The sequence below is a fragment of the Zosterops lateralis genome (genome assembly GCF_965231275.1).
Source record: "Zosterops lateralis genome assembly, chromosome: 6".
NCBI classification, from domain to species: Eukaryota; Metazoa; Chordata; class Aves; order Passeriformes; family Zosteropidae; genus Zosterops; species Zosterops lateralis.
Window position 1 is genome coordinate 43,646,815 of NC_139761.1, and position 20,877 is coordinate 43,667,691.

General features: G+C 38.8%; 1 protein-coding gene across 3 annotated transcripts in view; it reads right to left on the minus strand.

Annotated features, from left to right (window-relative positions):
• LDLRAD3 (low density lipoprotein receptor class A domain containing 3) overlaps window positions 1-20,877 on the minus strand; it is a 104,878-nt gene that overhangs the window by 6,534 nt on the left and 77,467 nt on the right. For all 3 annotated transcript variants that reach the window (XM_083864406.1, XM_083864405.1, XM_083864404.1), the window contains exon 5: window positions 47-392. In XM_083864406.1, the coding sequence (XP_083720532.1) occupies window positions 47-392 (346 nt within the window). The remainder of the gene's footprint in view (window positions 1-46; window positions 393-20,877) is intronic.

Below are 20,877 nucleotides of genomic sequence, written 5' to 3' on the forward strand. Positions count from 1 at the left end.
AGTAGAGGGACGCTCTGGTGAGCGCAGCATCAGCTCCTGCACATACCTTTGGTCGAGCACGGCCTCTGAATAGGAGGGCGGGGAGTCCAGGTCCACGGGCCTGTGGTAGGGCTGGCTGGCCACGTACTGGATGCCGTTGTTGACGTTGTAGGTGACGCTGCAGTGGTGCGGGTGGTCGAGCACCACCAGGCGGGACAGCAGCACCGGGTGCTGCAGGCGGTGCACCGGCAGTGTCATCAGGTTGTTGCGCTTGCGCTGGTGGTGCAGCACCAAGGCCAGGAATGCCACCACCAGGACAAAGATGACAGAGCTGCCAATGATGGCATAGGTAATGCTCGGGTAGTAAAGCAGCTGGTTTTCAGAGGTCACGTAGTCTTGGCCGCTCCCTGCCTCTGCAAGACAAAGGGGGAAGGAAGCCTGAGACCGGTTGCAATATGAAACTGCTTTGGGCCTGTGCTGTGTTTTCTGCTAACACACTGAGTGACAAAAGAAAGTTTTCCTTTTTCCTTCACATTGTGAAAAATGAGCTTATTAAAAGCACATGCATGGAAACTGAAGATTGGCAGAATATCCCTCATTCCATGCTCACCCACAGTAGTGCCAGCACATAAACTACTAGGGAGAGACAAGCTGAGAAAGAGGAAAATACACACCGGAGTAGGAAGCATGAGCATTATCACGTGAGTATGACCCCCACCCCTACTTAAGGTTACAGCTTTTGTTTCCAGAGGTGAGACACCCAGTTCCAAGCCACAACCACAGTATCTCCCAGCTGCACCTGGGAAAGCTCACTACAATTGGAGATGTAGAAGGCTCAACACTTGCAGGTTTTTTTCTTTATTTTACACTCCCCTAACACCATTTAAGCCCCATGTTCACAAGGGTCATGCAGCCATTGAGTAATACATTTTTGGGCAGGAATTTCTCTTTCTGTGCAGCCTGTAATTCCTTATAGCCTCAAAAAGGCTACTCTGACATTCATCTACCTCAAGAAAAATATGAGGCTGAGTAAAATCCAAACCAAACCAAACAAATAGAACCCCAAATCCACACAATTACAAGAGCACGATCCCTCCAAATTCTTAATTTCCTACTGCAGAAGGCTGGTGCAGTAAGTCTTGGCATATGATTTTCCTTTCTTTTCCTCATCAAGCAAAACTGCTTTTCAGTCATTCAGAACTGCAACAGAGCCACTAACATATTTCTCTAACAACAGATAATGAAATACACGCTAACTGTGCCCAGCATAGTGGAAGACCTTTACTCAAGCACCCATTGTTTTCATCAAGATGCTTCAGGTATCTCTCTCAATATTTGATGTTGGTAGTTCACTTCCATAGTTAAACACCAAACCACAAATTCCAGCATCACTAAAAATAGCTTCTGCATTTCTCAGTAAGATAATACAACATAAAATGGCTAATCCTTTAAACATTTCCATTCTAAAGCACAAATACTTTCTTAAGAAGAGATGGAAAAAAAGACTGTATCAGAACAGAGAAAATATAATTTCTTCACTGTGAGAGTAGCAAGGCACTGGAACAGGTTGCTTGGAGAAGCTGTGGATGCCCCATCCCTGGAAGTGTTCAAGGCCAGGCTGCATAGGGCTTTGAGCAACCTGGTCCAGTGGAAAGTGTCCCTGCTCACAGCAGGTGGTCAGAACAAGATGGTCTCTATGGTTCATTCCAACCCAAACTATTATGCGATTATGAAAACTACCACTATGAAAACCAACTATGAAAACTACCACTCAGCCAGAGCTGTTCCACTGATGATGCCACTACAACCACAGGCCAGAGCTTTGCAGGCCAGCTGCAAGCCAGACTTTTCCTGATACTTAGTGTAACACCTCAGGGAGGATCTTTGCTAACTTTATTATTTCCCTGTGCAACTGTGCTAGAGAAAGCAGAAATCACTGTTTCAAGTCAACATTTGGTCTCTGGCTCACTCAGCAAAGTGAACCAAGTCTGCATGAGGAATATAAATGAAAGCAGAAGGAAGGAAAGGAATTGACATGCATTAGTAATTTTAATTACAGCTCATCACATATTACTCTGGCTCCTTTAATACACTCCCTAAATTCAACAGCTGAGAAATGAATTCATGTCACGTATCACAGACAAGGGCCAGCACAGGAAATATAATGACAAGCAGATCATTTTTATGCAAACATTAAGAAGTTTATTTGCAAGGACTGACCCATGGATGAATACTACTACCTGCAGCAAGTGCAAGGAAGGCAAATCTAATATGACATCCCAGTGAAATACCACAAGACTCTCATTCAGCTTGGCTCACTGATTACAGTGCATTGGCATAAGGTTGAAAACAGGATGCTTTGCAGACCTGATGAGACCTAATTAGTTACCATGGGGTCATTCTGCAGCAGCACAGTCTCTTCTCTGTATAATCCCCATTTTACTAAAAGGGAGAAAAAATGAGAAGTGAATTATCCATCAACCTTTCTTCCCAACCTTTTAAAGTTATCCACCTGTTTTGGATAGCATCTTCTAGGTCCCACAAGAACCAGTTCTATAAATATAAACAAGTTAACTAGACTGCTGAAAAAAACCCCCTGCTTTGTCAAAAGTCAGATGAGATCTGATGACCAGCTTTAGAACACTGTGAAACAAAACATCTCTTATCTGGTTTTACAATCCTTTTCATACAACAACCATAGACATATTTTGCAGAGATTTATGATACCTTTGCAGTTAACATGCTGTTTTGAAGATTTGGGATTACTGTGGCTAATGAAACATCATTTATTTACCAGTAACTCTATTCCTTTTGGGTGTTTAGATCTGTTTCTTGTATTCCCATTTAGTTCACTGTCTCTCTGAAACCCAGAGCAATCTAAGGGCATGCCTACAGCTCTGGTCTCTGAACCAGAAGCAGAGCTATTAGGGTGCTGGTTTGAACAGTGCTGTCTGGTGCAACCTTTGAACCAGCCAACACAGCAATATTGCCTTTGGGATTGGAATTGGCATCTCCATCAGTTCAGCTAATTCTAGACCATGTGTCTCTAACATGAAGCAGCACAGGGGGGTACAGATACATCCTGTGAAGAGGAAAGAATCTGGTTCATTTGTCAAGTGCTCTTTCTTGCACCCCAGGCAGTGTTGAGGATTTGCCTAGAGACACCGTCCCCATACAAAGAATCCAGCTCCCTAAACACACACAGTCTTTACACCTGTCCAGGAACAGGCTGTACCTGAGATGCAGTTCTAACTAGGAAGCTGTTATTGAAAATAAGTCTTCTTTCACCACAATAACATTATTCTTGCATTACTGGTGGGTTTTCTGGGCCAAGAAGATATAATCTTAAGGTCTCCTAGGAAGCTGTGCTCACAAAGTGAAGTCCAGTGGAATTTCACTTTGGCTGTGATATAATTTATTCCATGAAAGACCAACCTGTACCTAATCTCTCTTTTCTACAAGGTCACTAAATCCAAACCTGCAGAAGATGAAAGTAACATTAGCTGAGCCTATCAACACTGCTTGGCTTACAGCCCTAGAGATGTGAATTGCCCACAATGGCTTTCCAAAGAAATGCTTTGGTAAGAAAATTGCTCTATGGCACAGCTAAAACAAAAGTAGCAGAACTATGAGGTAATTTTGTATACAGGAGACTTTTACATCAAGTTTTTGCTTTTTCTTTCTATATACCTGATCATGTCAAAGTAAGCAACTTTTAAGAATTCCTTGATAACATTCTGGTTTTTTCTAGAGTCTGGTGAATATTCAAAGGTTTGGAAGGGAATGAGGTGTACTGAGCTGAGACTGCCTGATGAATCTGTATCCATTTTGCATTTGATGTAAAAGGGAGAAGGTGAGATATAGAGAACATTTGAAAACTCTCAGTTGGACATGCATGACTACTTAAGGAAACAAAATCCATTACTCTTTAGCTCTGCTCTAATAACTTTCAGCAAATGTTTACACATCACAGAAGTCATTGAACTGAATTTCTTGGTAATTCAGTTATCCTCTCCCAGGAGAAGCAGGAATTATCCAGGTAGGCTTAAAAAGTTCTGTCTGCTCTGCTACTAAGTGCAAATTCATGAAAAAGAGTGAGTGGGCAAGCAAATTTAATTTAAATTCATGGAGTATTTATTATTTCGTGCTTTTTTTTTCCTCTGAAGAAGATCCGTTTTCTATCATGCCACATATAAACAGTTTATCAATGTCACTTATGCCTATTAAACCCTAGTATCTGGAAAATGCTGGATTCACAGATTAGAGATTTTTGGAGTGTAAAAAAGCCTAGTGAATAATTTAGGAAAATACTGATAAAGGAAACATAGTGGGTTGTGCTCAGAGGTCTATTTTGTTGACTGTGAACAAAATTGCTGTCTCAAAGTTTAAAAAAAGATCTGAGACTAACTGCATTAAGGCTGCCAGACATAGGGATGGGAGGCTATTATTTTATCTTTCACAATCCTCTGCTCAAGCCTGGCTTTTCACAGTTCATTGGAGAAAAAGCTTTTGAAATACATAATCTGAGCAGACATCTGTAGCCTTAATGAGCACGAGTCACGGTCCATCTCCAACAAAGATGCTACTGTAACAACACATTTAAATTCCAACTGGTTAAAGTGCAGAGCTGCAGCTTGGAAGGTTAAAGACAACAAAAATCAAATGCAGACAGGCAGAGCCTCTGCACATTATTTACTTTCTGTGTTTGGAGTTCCTAGGGCATCCAGCTAAGTCTCCCAAAACTCTCATTAAATTTTTCATAGTTGATGATTTTATATACCACTAAAACAAGTCTCACATAGATTTTGTGAACTGAACTCTCAGAGTACTCTTTATTCTAGAGATGTTTTCCTAACTGAGTTATCTGTTTTCCCTATTGCCCTTCTCAGTGTTAAAAACAAGAACTCTCTCAGACAACACGGCACCTTGACCTCATGAAGTCTCATGCTAGGTTACCATTGTTCTCCTCCTGAACAGCTTCACAGTTCCCATAGACACCAGAGAAAAGGATTTGTTTTCAACTGCATTCAAAGCATGTTTTTCCCCTGCTATGGCTTTCTCTGTTTCAGGCACAGAAGGGAGATTCACTAATGGAGGTGTTACACATACTAAACAGACCTTATCTATGAGAATTGGCCAGAGGAATACAATATGATTACCTTTGCTTAACAGGTACTTGGTAAATGGATAAGATTTCTGGGAAGGCACAAGGATGAAGTTCCTTCCAGGTATGTCTGTAGCAGTGATGGCTTCACAGACAAAGATAGACAATAAACATCTGCACAGATATCCTGGCTTCAAATGGCACCAAGGTGATCCTGTGTTTAACTCCCTGCTAATCACAAGTGCCCCTAATGCCCACAGACCAGAACCACAGCAAACAGAACAGCCCTTGATCTAAGAAGCTGGAGCAAAGGGTGGATCTATTCCCAGCTCCTGAAGTTGTCCATCAGGTAATTTTCTCCACCTCTGCCTGGCTCCTTGCCCAGCTATTCCTACCTGAAAACGAGATAGTGATGTTCTCACTTTCTCAGGACACTCTCCAAAGCTCTTTCATACTGACAAGAACTACATTTTCTTGAAAAGTCTAAGTGTTTCATGTATCAATCAGAAGTCTTAAATACCACTGCATGCTCCGTCTTTACCTATTCTTTAAGATGACTGGAAAGATAGCCGTAACCTTGCCTGCATAAACACAGTAGGACCTCTTGATATGAAGAATATAAATATATACATATATATATATATATACACACATCACTATTGGTGTTAGTGTAACAATGAAACAGAATTTCTCTGTATAATGCACTTGAGAGGCTTCTGAGCAAAACAATGGTTACTGTTCCCAAGAATGTAAAGCTAAGTGTAAGACTTGGAACTATATATAGTTATACAAGTAGCTGGCAAGACACAGATAAACCTGAGGACAGTAGCAGTCAGCAGAATTAGAAGCAGTGCCAGCATGTCTCATTCAGTGCACCAGAACGAGTGCATTACCAGTGCCTTCCTCCCCAGACTTAAATCCTCATCCTGACCACGCGCTACAAGAGCTGCGCTTTCAAGTCTTTGCAGCTGCTCTAAAAGAGCAGCTGAGTCAGCCCAAAGATCAAGAGCCTCACCTCTCACATGCCATTCTTTTTTATCTTCTGCAGGGTAGGATAATTACTCCATGCACTTCACACACACACAAAGAAAAGAAAAGCAGCAAACTGAGCAAATAAGTAGAGAACTAAGAAATACTTAGCAGTAGTCATAGCAACCAAAGTTCTAAAATTAACTTGGCAGCAGTGTAAAAACCTGCAAAGCCAAAACCTGCCATAAAGCACAAAAACAAAAGGTCCAGACTTGGCATCTGGATGGAGCCCAAGGAGGAAATTAAAGTGTTACTCATATGTAATTCAGGATTACTCCAGCATTGATCTATGCAGCAGTTCCTGGACACGTGATAGGACAGTGGTGTACTTTGATTAAACCATAGCCAGTACAAAAAAACAGGCCCAAAAGCAGGGGTAGAACATAAAAAGGAAAAACTTTGTCTTGTTAGTCTCCTCTTTCTCCTTTGCAAATGGAGGGTCACCATCAAGAAGGCTATCACGAAACTGGTTACTATAAAGTTCTTGTAACATTTTATGACAGGAAGATGCCACTCAGGAAGAGACTGGGGCACTGAAAGCTTTAGGGGCTTGTGCTACTATAGGCCCCTCCCAAGCACTAAATTAAACCTGCTCTGCAGAAGGAAAATTTCTAACTGCACCCATCAGTTAGAGATGGGTAGATTAAGCTTCTAAATCAAGAATTCACTTCAAAGAAACAAAACCAGTATTATCTTCATAGCATAAACATGCTGTAGTGCTCTTGCCGGGACACATGACAACTGCACAGCTCCCAGGCTCTAGTGCCAGTTCAAGCAAGTTGGCTAAACTGGAGATAATAGCCATTGATCCTAAAGCACAGTCTGCTCTTTCCTCCAGCCTCCCAAGAGATGTTTCAGTCTCACCTTGTTCCAGCCACAAACAGTATTCCCCAACTGCACAGAAGTCCAAGTTTGGGGTCTTTGGTTGCTGTGTAATCTCTTGCGTACCAATGAGGAGTATAGGATAGTTTTGGAAATTAAAACAATATAATGTCTTAATGGAGAAGTTAACAGAACTGTGAAATTCAACCAGCAAGACCCAGGTGTATTGAGTCTCCAATATTTAAGAGTAATGGACATACACTAAAATGCAAGAAGTTCCACCTCATCATGAGAAAATAATTCCTTTACATTGAGGGTGGCAGAGCACTGGAACAGGCTGTCCAAGGAAATCATGGCATCTCCTTCTCTGGAGACATTCAAGAGGTCCCTTCCAACCCTAGAGATTCTTTGATTCTGTAATATCAGCTTCACTTCAACTAAAGCATAGTATTTTCTACCAAATAACCTTGGCAACACTGGAAAATTTACATGCAAGTGCACTGACCTGTCTTCCTCCTGCAAAGGTTAATTGGAGCTCTGAGCCATTGTCCAGACATTGTATCAGCTCCCTGACAGTGCAAAGGTAGGCCTTACCTTGATTAATTTTGTAAGGTCTTAAGTACAGTTCCAAGTCAAAAGTATGAAGGAAAACAGGTTTGGCAAAGGCCATGGGCGGCTTTGCCTTTCCTATTCCCCAAGTGTTTAGAATCCAAGTTTCAATGACACACTCCACTAACCACACTCCACTTGGAATCATGTGAATATCTAAGAGGCAGAGAAACCCCACAAATAAAAACAAAAAGTAAACTAATTAAAATGAAAATTCGTGGATGAAACACTTGTATTTTTATCCTCTATCAACTCTGAAACTAAATTACAACCATTGCAAAACCGTTACAAAATTATCTTGAGTGATCTATATGCCTGAAAAAAATGCTTGTTATTTCAACAGAATGCCTGGAAAAAGCTGAATGTGGGATGCTGTGCAGGACAGATGAATTGCATTTTTATAGTGTTTATTCTGGAGGCTGACAAGAAGAGATACACAGTGCTCAGCTAGAATGTGCACATTAACTTTTTCCTGGGTGCTGATCAGTGCTACGAACAGCTGGAGTGTAAGAAGGATAATAAGGCTTGAAGAAATGCAGTGCAGGATTTATGGAGCCTGCAGTCAGGTACACATGGCAAGAAATACTGCTTAAATGTGATTTAAATCTATTGTAGAGTAAGTTTATAATCAGTTTATAAATTTAGTCTAATCGTTCAAGAACTGTATTTTAATGGCTCTGATTTTTGTAAAAGTGTTAGTACAATGTCCATGCCCTATTTTACATATTCACACTGTCAATCCTATTCTTTTTCTAGAATCGTGAAGAAGAGATGCTGCCAGATACACAATACACATAGCTTCACTTGTTCAAGATACTAACAATCTAGGAACCATGAGCAGGTTGTGATCCTGAGTGAAAAAAAGAAACAAATCGGCAGAGACAGACAATACCTTCCAGGTCACCTAAACCCTTTCCCAGGGTCACCTTTCACATCACCCATTCATACCTACTCAATGCCCTTTCAATGACTGCCTCCAGCTTGCCACAGAAGAAACCAGTAGCAAATCCTCTCCAGCGAGAGCCTGCAGGCTACCCTCTGGCTCTAGGAATCAAAAGGACACTGGAGAGGAAAACAAGACTACAACAACTGTGTGATGTAGGTAGACACTCAGTCCAAACCAAGATGAAGCTCAGTCCTTGGCTCCAACTGAAAACCCACCTGTGTGAAGTTACATTATGAGATGCTTTGCCTCTTAAAGTTATCCTGACTTTGCATTACAATTGTTTGACATACAAACTAATGCGTCCTTTTAGCCACAAGCTTTGTAAATTCGAGAAACTCTTGCCAAACAGCGAGTGGCCTCAGTAGCTTCACTGTGATCAGGTTCCATCTTCAGGAAGGTCTTGACAATTGTACCCGGTTCCAAATCAAATTCTAAACGTTTCCTTAAATATTATATGTACATACATACAAAAGAAAAAAAAAAAAAAAAGAGCAAAATACAACAGCAGAGAAGGCAGCAATTGGCTATGAAAGTAGCTATTGCACAGCCCTTTTTGACCTTCCTGATCACAAGACCCAGAGTGTCAAATGCCAGAGAAAGAGTGAGGGAGGAAGAAAGAACAGAGAAGCAAATGAGGCAAAGAGAAGAAAAAGAAAAAATGCTTCAATTGAAAGCTAGTGTAAACAAATGGGACACTAACAAGCATCTGGAAGGCATTAACACCAGGAAGAAGATAAACATGTGCTTTTCATCCTCTGATAAAAATCTCACTTGATCAGAGAAGATGACACTGAAAATAGGGAATGGGAGGGAAACATTCAAAGGCTGTGCTGCCAGTGGCTCATTAGAAAATTGAAAGCTTTTCAGAGGGGTCCAAAAGGCTCTGCTCTGAACCTGAAACTATTCAATAATTACCTGAATGACAGAGTGCTTACTCAGCTTGCTGTTAGGCAACATCAACCCTGCTAGATGAGATCGAAATTAAAAATGATTTTAAAATAGCAGAAATGGTCAGGATTGCATGTAGTTAGGCGTCAGCAGGGAATAGCATGTTCACTGGCAGTGAAAAATACAACCCAAACAGAATCCAGCTCTGGCAAGGTGTGTGTGCTGGAGTATTTATCCAGCTCAGGACACCACACTTAAAAAAGCAAAGGTGAATCAGAGCTTGATGGAGAACAACATGATTTATCAGACATTAACTACCAAGAAGGGATTGTTTAGGCTGAAGGAAACATTGCAGGGAGGCTTTTAATATTTTTAAATACAAAAATTTGAAATTAATGAGAATCAAAACCATGCCTGCTCTAACAATATAAGTGCAAGGCTTTCAAACACTGCAGGGAAGTGTCCTAAATGACTAACTTGAGAAATCACAGCTTTATTTCATATGTCTAATTGACTATAGCTGTCACCTCTGTGAGTGAATCAACAGTATCAGCACCATGTGCCTCCATGCCTTTAGATTTCCAGTTACACTGACCACTCTGATGGTTTTATCATAGGACTATCATTCCTGAATGTCCTCAGGAGAGCTTCTCAATGTTCTTCTGAACATAAATGTTTTTCTGATATAAAAAATCCTCTACATTTTAAGTATCTACAGTCCAGGTTAAATTTGAACCACTTACCCCAAAGGCAAAGCACCACATTAACTTACTACCTACATCTGTAGCTCTGGTGTGAGGTGCAATAAGTGGCAAGGAGAATGCAGCACTGGAACAGATGCCCTCAAGCTAACACTGGTCTAGATGTGCTTCAGAATTACCCTGAGACCTCTGACAGTCCTGAATGTATACACTAGCCTGTAGTCAGAAATAACAACACTTTTACCCTGCCAATCAAATAACCCAAAACACCCCATAAAACCTAAATTTGGGTTATTTCTCCTGGTAAGCTGACAAACCTGTGTTGGTTCTATCAAACCTGTCTTCAGATAAACAGAAAAAAGATGAAAAACGCCTTCTAACAATGAGGATAGAGGTCCTCTCGTAAAGAATTTTATATCACTTGTTACATGATCCCATTCTTCTCCCAAGTTCAGCAGGAGTTCATACTTCATTGACAAATCAATAAATTCTATAAGCCTCAGAAGCTACCCATGCATTCAGAAAGGAAGGAGGAGCTCATCTCCTCCTTTAGAGTGCAGAGGACACTTGGACACCTTTCCCCTGTGGAGGGACTCAGCGTAACATTTCAGACAGTAAATCCAGATATTATAGTACCTGGGACTTTATCCAGAACCTTTTTTTTTTTTTTTGAAACACACATTATAAAAATTTTGGTCTCACTTCAGCAAGTTTTCATATAAATAAATTAAGCAAAAAAAAAAAAATCTTTAATTACAGAATGAAGAAAATTGTTGCACTTGATGAAAGGTTGTTTATTCAGCACTGACAAATGCAGCCTAATGAATGTGAGAGTGCCAGATTTTATTCTTGCTGAAGACATAGTCTTGTTTTTTGTTTCCAGAGAGATTGTGGAAACATTTATTTTCCCTTTGACCCTGGCTGACTGACTAAACTAGTCATACCCAATTGTGCAATTCTTGATATGAAAAGCATGTGTACAATGCAAGAAAGAAACATTTATTTTAAAATTTGTATTAAGAGGCAAGAATCATAATTATTAATCACTATGTCAAGATAATTATTGTATGCAAGGGCAAATGAAGAGATTTTTGGTGGCATACTTATAGTTCTCGTTCTACATGAAAAGACTGGAGGCAAATAATAATGATTAGTACAGCTTAGCATCGTTTAAAAGGCACTGAATTAGCTAATGTGTCACATGAGAACGAACCTTTATTGACAGAAACTTCGGCTAATGCACAGCAGTGGTAAAGAAGGTTAATAGAAAACTGGCTTATCACAAGGAAAGGGTATTAATGTATTATGGCATGATTCTGCAAAACCCCAATGAAACCATGTTTGAACACTGGCAGTCTATTTTGGCCAGCTTACTTGAAGACAGAATTAGGTTGATGGAGAGTACAGCACGAGAAACAAAGATGATGAATGGGGGAAATAGGGTTTAAATATCAAGAGAACATAATAAAGCATGCTTTGTTTAGGATTGAGAAAATATTATTAAGAGGAGATATGACTGAAGTATTTATAATAGCCACGGGTTATAAAAAATAAGCTCAGTGACTAATTCTGAGATAATTGGGCAGATCAGAACAAGGTGAACAAGGGTAAAAGGGAAAAGATGCAAGACAAATTTAATGAAACTTCTCAGGAAGAAGAGAAAAGATGTAAAATGATGCTTCATGACTAAATTTAAACAAAAGCTGGGGGACTGTGTGGGCTGAGTAAAAGCTTCTAGGGAGCATAATCTGTAATAGCTGAGACGTGTTTCCATTTACACACACACACACATGAGCATCTGCTGCAATTTTAAAAATCTACATTAAAAATGCTTTAAAAATCTTAAAATTTCTTAACAAAGGTTAAGAGTTTATCTCATTTGAAAGAGGAAGAAACAAAACCATTTCCTCCTTTATAGTACAGATGCAAATGACCAACCAGAGTATTTTTATAGTACTATTCCTTTAAGTATTTAAAGGCAAATCACATCAATGTTACAGTAATCCAACAAGATAGGTAAACCTATTCCTTAACTAAAAAGCAAGACTTAAATTAATAAAATGATTCACTTCAAACTGCAGAGCTAAAGATTGTCAGTCAGAATCAGAAATTGGGAGTTCTCAGCTTCCATCAGCCATACCCTGCTCTCCACACACACAAAGACTTTAATGAATTATTTACCTTTTCTTTACTATCAAAGAGGAGGCAGTTTTATTGCTTTACTCTTAAGGTGCACTTAATTATCCTTGAGCAACCCAGTCCTGTCCTCCCCAGCACTCTGTGGTATTTTAACAAGCTGTCTGCATACAGTGTTCACATGTTAAAGATGGAAGCTGATTTAATATGCTTATGTCTCAGCTTAAAAACTTGTCTAAACACAAATTAGAAAAGAAAATTAAAAGAAAAAAAAGGACCAAATCACACTGGATTTTAGTATAAGTGGAATATACCAAGTATCTAAAAAATGCTGAATAAAAATGCAAACCAAACCACAGATACACACTTGTTCTGCGTGACTCCTTGCTCCCTTTGCAAATAGCTTTAATTTTTCAGCTAATTTTGTTCCGGTAGATAAGGACCCCACAAAGAAAGATCTCTGTGCTTGATGGTTCCTCTGCATCATGCTCACCTGTGCAACTCTACATCCTTCTCTCTGAACATTTTAAATACACAAACAACAAATGGTGCAATCTGCTTTCATCGGGCTTTTCATGGAAGTTTCAAGAGCTGTAAAATTGGAACATAATGGTTACCTGTGATTCCTAAAGTGACAGATGACCTGGGAGACCTCTACCTAGGAAAAATAAATCCTAAAATGCAATTTTCACACTCTGGGGTGTAACTACCCTGCCAATGGGAGTGTCACTGCAGTCTTGAAGGGATTAAAACAAAGAGCAGTCTCCATAACTAAGCCAGCTAAAAGTTTAATTAAATACAATTGCTTGCTGTGCTTCCCTTTCCCAAACAGCCTCATACATATTTATCACTGTAATTACAGCAGTAAAAACCTCCACAACTAATTATGCCACGCTTCTCATCTTCTATATGCCTGGAATTTTTTACATAATTACTACTGAAATTAATTGCAAGTTAGTTAATTTTGCACTTTGTCCTTTCAAGCTTAATTGAAAATTAAAATTTTTCAAACCAGTCATTCTTGAAAGTATGGTGCTTTTACCTCAGATGGTGCCATAACCAAAATGTTATTTTAATGGCTTTTAGTAATATAGAATAGAGGACTAGTATAAATTTTATCATTTAAAATAAGAAAGCGTTGCTCCAATACATATGTACCATATGGCTGGTAGTGCTACACTTTCCATAGAATATCCAGCCTGCCCAGTGCCACTTGGCTTCTCATGCAGTGCATTAGCATGCCATCCCTTGAGACAGAGACTACTATCAGCCATTGTTAGCTTAGATCAAGCTCAAACATGGAATTTTATTTGACTATGGTTTAACATTGTGCCTAATATTTCAAGGGTGACTAATTATTTTGGATGTCCAGTTCTACAATTGATTTTGAAAAAGTAATGAACAATTCCTCCCTTAAGAGGCAGGGGAAGAGGGGAAGAACTAAAATATGACTTGGTCTAGAAAAATAATTGCCTGAAAATTTTTTACTTGACCCAAGAAGCACAAAAGTGTCCTCACATTTTCTAGTATACTCTCTGTAATCAATTACGATTTATTGATTTGGGTGTCTTTAATGAAGGACACTGTACAATACAAAATCTTCCTATCAACTAAAGAAGTATCTAAATCCCATGGTGTGACAACAGACAGAAGATGGATGGGGATCCCAGCAATTTCCAAAACACAACTGGTACTCAAAGAGGACCAATGACACATCTCAGCAAACCAGAGGACATTTCAGGGGCCCACACCATATAGCCCTACGTAACTCAATCCACTATTTTTAGTATTTCACTATTATTTTCATTTAAACTTATGTCCTTAGGATCTTATAAGAGTTGCATTATTAGAGGGTTTTGCCCACTATAATTCATTATTATTTTAAACAAAACAAATTTCAAACACCTTTTCAATCTTAACTTCAAAGCTTCAATCTTGCTGTGTTTATTTTTTCCATCTGTCAAGAAATCTTGCAAATTTCTAATCAGATAGAAGTTTTTCAAAAGCACAAGAGAACTTTGCTAGGAAAGCACTTGTTTCTTACTCCTCCACAGTCTCTATAAGCCAATGACTCAATGGGTAATTTTTCTCTTACAATCTTTTGTTTTCAATTTCTGTAGAACCCTTCAATTCTGTAGAAATGTTTCAATTTCTGTAGATCAGTTCAATATCTTGTTGCAACAAAAAATCAGAGTGGTTGGGGAGTAATTAAAAAGGTAATTAATAAGAAAAAGCATTGAAAGTCAAGAGCTCAAGAACGCCAAGAAAGCTCATTCAGCAAGCATCATAAAGACCTATGACAAGTGATCCCTTACCAGTAAAGAAAATGAATACAGTATTTGTTCTGTCTCAGTAGACTACGAGCTGCCTGTGAGTAGCTGTGAACCTGGGAGCCACATGTGTATTATTAGCTAGGAGCTTCTGAACAAACTAGACTGGTACAGTGTCAGAAAGCAATGATTTCTGTTTTACAGATAATTTGCAATTCAATGAGGAAAAATCCCTACTTGTTTACTATGTCCAGTTTAAAAGTGAAGTGAAACAATAAATTCACTTGTGCATTTTCATAGACTGACTACAGTTAAATACTTCTACCCACATAAAATTGCAAAGCTCTTTGTAAACCAGTCTCAAATTTTCTCAACCAAAGAAACTTTGCTCTGCCAATGGCCACAGCAAGTGTTACACAGATGTATACACAAAAATACAATTAAATATTTGGTGTGAAATTCATTAATTTTTTTGTACTCTGCACCTTTATCTGATGGAAGTCTTCTATGCTCTTACTCAAACCTCAGAAAACACGCTTCAAAAATTTCATGCTAGTTCAGATGTTCTAAAGATATTTCAGTGCATACCTACATACTATACTAAGAAGCATTTTTAAAACCTAAAAAGAACAAGAAAACAAGAAGAAAAATTAGATTCTGTCAGCCTTACAAATGTTGACAGTCATTTATTTCAACTACCCCACCACAATACTTCTGCTTTAATTAAACATTAAATCAGTCAAGTAGGCATGCAGATTTAATTACTGCTGCAGTTTAAAATGAGCTTATTTTCCCTTGAAGCCAGTGAAGGTTAGCAGGATGACCTCAGTATAATGGAAAATTCTCAGTCTGGCAGGATGCTGGACACGAATTTGTCCCTTATGGCACAGTTTAAATATCATTCTCAGTAATACAATGCTCACAAAGAAGTACTGGTTTTACAAGTTTAATCCAAACATACCTGAGGTCTATGGCAACTGAGTATTTGATGGAAATAAATCAACCTGTTTTAGGGAAACAGTCTATTCAGCATTAACTTTGTCAGCTCAGTAAGAGTGGACCTGATGCAGAAGTCTCCAAACATCTTCATGTTTGATTGACATGGGTTTTTTTTCTCCTCTGACTCATGGTTGTGACCATTTCACTCAGTCACCTCGGTACAGGAGTCAGGGTCAGGTCACTCCAAGTGAAATGGTCAGAGCTCTCATAGGGGACAATGGGCAGTACAAGAAAGGGCAAAGAAAGAGGAGTCTTTCAGACCACACGGTATCAGTTCAAAGCACTTCTCATCACAGACAAGAGAGGGAGGATTGTCACCTTGAGCAGAGTCTCTTCCTGTTCACACCAGGGGTTTGGAAGAGACCAGGAACACACCCACCACGATGATGATAAGAAGTTCTGTTCTCTCCTGAGTTATGTCCTACAGGGACTTCTGGGATAGCTGTCAGCAACCTGAAACCCACCCACTGATTTCCAGACTTCTGTGAAGGAAAATCTGTGTATGTCTTCATCCTTTTTCTGCACTAAGATTTTTGACCAAGAATCTCAAAGGCTGTATGTCAGATGCAGACAGAGATTCTAGTTCTGGGCAAAACCCAAGCAATGAAAGTAATTACTTGCTTAGTGATAGATCTGGGCAAAGCTGTTTAGTAGGAACCAACTACAGACATTTGTATTTATTAAAAAAACACGTAAGTATGCAGTGAAAAGCAACTGGCAGCTGAGAAGGTACTTAAAAATACAGTCCTCTTGCATTTAAAAATTGCAGATGTTCCTGAGTATCTTTGCAACCCTACTCTAATACTCTGTCTAGACAAAAACACCATAGAATGTATAACATATGACACTTTCTACATTCTCTGTGGGGATTAAGCAATAAATCAGGTTTTCAGACTCAGAAAAACTGCATTCTTTTGAAAGTAATTTGCCAAATTTCAGTAAAGGAAAGGTTTTCTGCCCTTGGGAATAAACTTATGATGCTTTAAGGATGAGTACCGAGAGATCATATCCAGGAAAATAATTGAACTTGTTTTGAAATAATAGGATCTGGAGAAATCAAGGAGAAAACAATGACATATTCTATGCTGCACACCCTCTTTTTAATGCTGCATCTTACACAAACACTCCAAACTTGACACTCATTGTACAGAACAAATATTATGCATGTTCTTCATTGCATGCTAATTCTGTAGAAGAACCACAGCATTATGACATTTAACACAAAATCAGTATTCTTCTATTCTCCTTCTTCACTAGCATCTGATAACAAAGGCTATTGGGGCTGTGTGATTCATCTCCCCCAAGTTACTGAGCCTACCTAACCTTTAGGTTGTGGCCTAACAATTACAGAGTTCAGGAAACAGGAGATGCCAAGTCTCACCTCTTCTGCAAGGACTGCTTATGCTTTTCTATACAGTGCAAAATACAAATACATGAACTCTACTTATGGAAAATGGAATACAGAGTTGCCTCCTCCCGTGCCTCTTTTGCATCATCCTTCCTCTTTCTCTCCTTACCCTCCCAAGGACTCTCCAATTCTCTCCTACAAAGCAATAAAATGTAATAAAAAGAGTGTTTCCACCCATATACCCTGAAGCTGTAGAGTTCAAGGTTCTTTCTTAAGGTTTTTTTGCTCATAATCATTTTAGGATGAGGGCAGCAAGGCTTTCCAAGGTGTTCCATTCTTCAACAAAGATTTAACTAACTATGATAGAGGATGAAAGGGAAAATCAGCTTATCCTGGGTCTTTCTGAGGTCAGTGAATGCAAATGTTATATTTCTGGCAGAAATTAATCCTGTTTGTGCACGTGAGCCCTCCACCTTGGGAGTCTTTGGTAAATGAACTCCAGCTGAGAGCATCTCAGTCAGATACATGTGTGAAACCAAAGCCAAACTGCTTTGCTCCACCCAAATGGAAGCAGATACAGAACACTTCAGCTGCATTAATCTAGGTCCCTTTCTGGACTAACTGCTTGCTATACAGCGGCACAGATCTTTCAAAACCACATCCTTCTCATCCTGTTGTCTCCACCATTACCATCAGCACATGGAGGATAGATTAGCAACAATCTTTCTGTCTGTCTTTGGCATAGTTTCTTTATTGAAACTCTAAATGTAATTATTCATTTGCTTACTAGTTGCTTGTTGTTTCACTGCTAACAGGATACAAAGCATTTCACTTAATGAACTGTACATCCTTATTTAACAATCCTTTATACTGCACTGCTTTTAAATAAGGGACTGAGTGAAAAAATCTACTGCATTACATCATACAAGGCAAACACTTTCTTAAATAAGGAAAATTTCCTTTCATCTGAAGCCTACAGACCAACTTCATCGGTTCTATTTATTTATACTTGGTGAACACATGCCACAAAACATAAGCATTTGCATGGCAATGCATGGTGTGTGATAAACACCTTAAATACCTTATCCAAATTCCTTCTTTTCTAGCACAGGAAAGCTCCTATCCATCCTATACATGGAATTTTTAACACTTCAAGGGGTGACTTAAATAAACCCTAACTCAGACTGAATTGCATGGAAATAGCCCAAGGCTTTGACTTTCTCCTGTAACTAATGACACCCTTATAAAACACATAGTACATGCTCTTTACTATTTTTTGGATACCTTATAGTTAACTAGGTATCCTGGAATTTTCCTTTCACCCTTCACTCTGACAAACTCCTGATCATTAAAATATCATAAAAATATGCAAGCAAGTGCTTTCATCTGCCTAGAAGAATATTCTGAACTAGGCTGAAAAATCAAGAAACAGAAGAAACAGAAGAAACAGACCTCCACTATTCAAGCCACAATGTGTCCATGCATGAAGTCTGCTATTCATTACCAAAACCTTTTTGGCAGGAAGAAAACATGCCAGGAACCTATTCTCCAGTAATATATATACATGTATATGAAAAAGAACACATCTGTTAAGACTGCATTAATGTTCACTTTGATTGCTCCTGACAAACAGTTAACAATTAACCTGCATTGCTGACCAAAACTAAATTAACTTCTTACCCCTTCTAATTAATACAGATGCTTTTTCCTCAGGAAGAAAACCACATTTTTCTGTAGTACCCAGAACTGTGAGTGCAGGTTTGCTGTTCTGCCTTGTGGTTATACCCTGCATTTAAATCATACACCATTTTAGATAAAATAATACAAAGTTTATGATCCTGTCGGTTTTTAAAAGCTAACGATATGTGCTACTTAAAGCAAACTGCAAGCCCAGTGGGAGGCATTATAATTAATACAGTTTGTTCAAAGAAAAACAAATGCAATTCCCCCTCATCTGTCAGCCAGCTGCACTGCAACCTGAATGCAAGGAACATGGAACAATAAAGCAAGTGTGTGAGAAAATCAGACAGAATTGGGGCTCAATAAAAAACAGTAAGAATATAAGCAAACTGCATCAGTATCAGGAAGATTTGAGTTTGTAAGACCGATATAATAAATATAAATTTTCTCCATCTGTTCTGGTTTCAGGTTTATTTTTCCTAGTAGAGATTACAAGGCAATTTTGAAATGTTCTCTCCTAACGAGAGCTCTTCAATTGTACTTATAAATTATGAGAGCTTGCAAATTCAAGCACAGAGAAAAAACGCAGTAGAAAACAGTGGAAAGAACAAAGAAAAGTTTGCACAGCAGAATAGGCCATGGGAATTTCTCCCCAGTCCCTGAAATCACACCCAGACCAATCAGTGGCGTCTCATTAGCCACTAATCTGATATTGATTTTAATCTCATTTACACCAGATTAATTACTACAATACCAGATGACTCACTACTCATTTAAAATGGAGTATGTTATACTCAGATGAGGTCCTTAACATTTTGACAATCTTAATATTGATTACCCCACGGCATCTAGTGTTTGCAGAATACCTCTCAGTAACATATACAAAGCCATTCTTTTAATTATTTTTTTTAAAAACAACACCACCAACAAAATTTCAAAACTGGCTGTCAAGCATTTACAACAAATTCAGTCAGCACTTGGTAATGGTTTCATGCTCCAATATTAGTCTAGTACTTCCAAGCACTTGCTGAGACTTGAAATGACAGAGACGTTTCATTTTTCTCACTGACACAGATGTAAATTTTTTGATGTGCTATGTTGCTGAAGTAAGACAGCCTTCATCTGAGTGAGAAACCAGCCTTGTGGACTACAGGTTAGCCAACAGCTTCCAGGTAGGACATGTGGATGAGAACAAGTATCCTTGGTAGAAATCTACCTAGACAACGGTAGGGACACAGCCTCTCCTCTCCTGCTGAGCCCAAGTGATCCAAGAGCTATCAGATGAATATTTAAGTTGTGTACATAAAAGTATGGCCGAGTTTAAGTTATCATGTCAATAGCAATGCAATGTTGAGCATATCTTCATACACATAGACCTGCACAGCTTCATTTTCCTTAATTGCTGGGTTTAATTTATGACCAACAGCTGTTTCTATCTTTAAATTATTAATACTTCATTTTGGAAGATAAGGAAAATTTCTGTACACTATTTATAAAATTCACCTGGCCCATGAGAGGAGTGACTGCAAGAGGGGTAACACCAAGAACCTCCCTCTTAGCACAGGGTATGCCTTTAATTGCGTTAAAAGGAAAAGGGTGGGTAATGACATGCACTACAGATCTACTTAGAAAGAAAATTAGTCGAAATTTGGCATTCATGAAGTTTTAAATAAACTAATCTTTTCTTGCACTCTTTTTTCTCCTTCCCTTCTCCCACACCTCTACAGATGTGAAAAAAAAAAAATCTAAATCCAATTTATACAAGTCCCGGCATTTATCTTGGTACAAAGCTTGTAATAATATGCTCTTTTTCAAGCAAAAGGGCAATTCTGAGACCACACAACCCAGAGTAACACAGGATGGCATCCCTCAGCACCCAACTAGGTAAGTGAAAAACCATTGTCACCACCAGTATGGGATCTCCTCCTCAGAGTTGATTATTGCATTGCTCTAATTTTTGCTTAGCTCTGTGCATATGGTATGTACATCATACTTGTTCAGAAGTGTGACTACCATGAAGAAATGCAATAATACGTAACTGTTTTATTGCTCATTTACTACTGTAAATATTAATAACTGTTCCAGCTTCTATTCCTATTCTTCTCACTGCTTTCATACTCTTAACGGAACTATGTTTTTTCCTCACACAACATACTGACCCCATTCGCTAGATTTTCAGCTTGACTGGTCTTTTCTTTGAACTGATGATTTAAAGTGGTAGACACTGTATTTCTACCACATTTATTTGTGAAAGAATTAATGATACCTTTTAGATTTGGGTAGCCTGAGGACTATTTCACTTAGCTATGCACAGAAACTGAACAGAAACAGCTGAATGAGCAGCCTTGAACACAGAATTCACATCA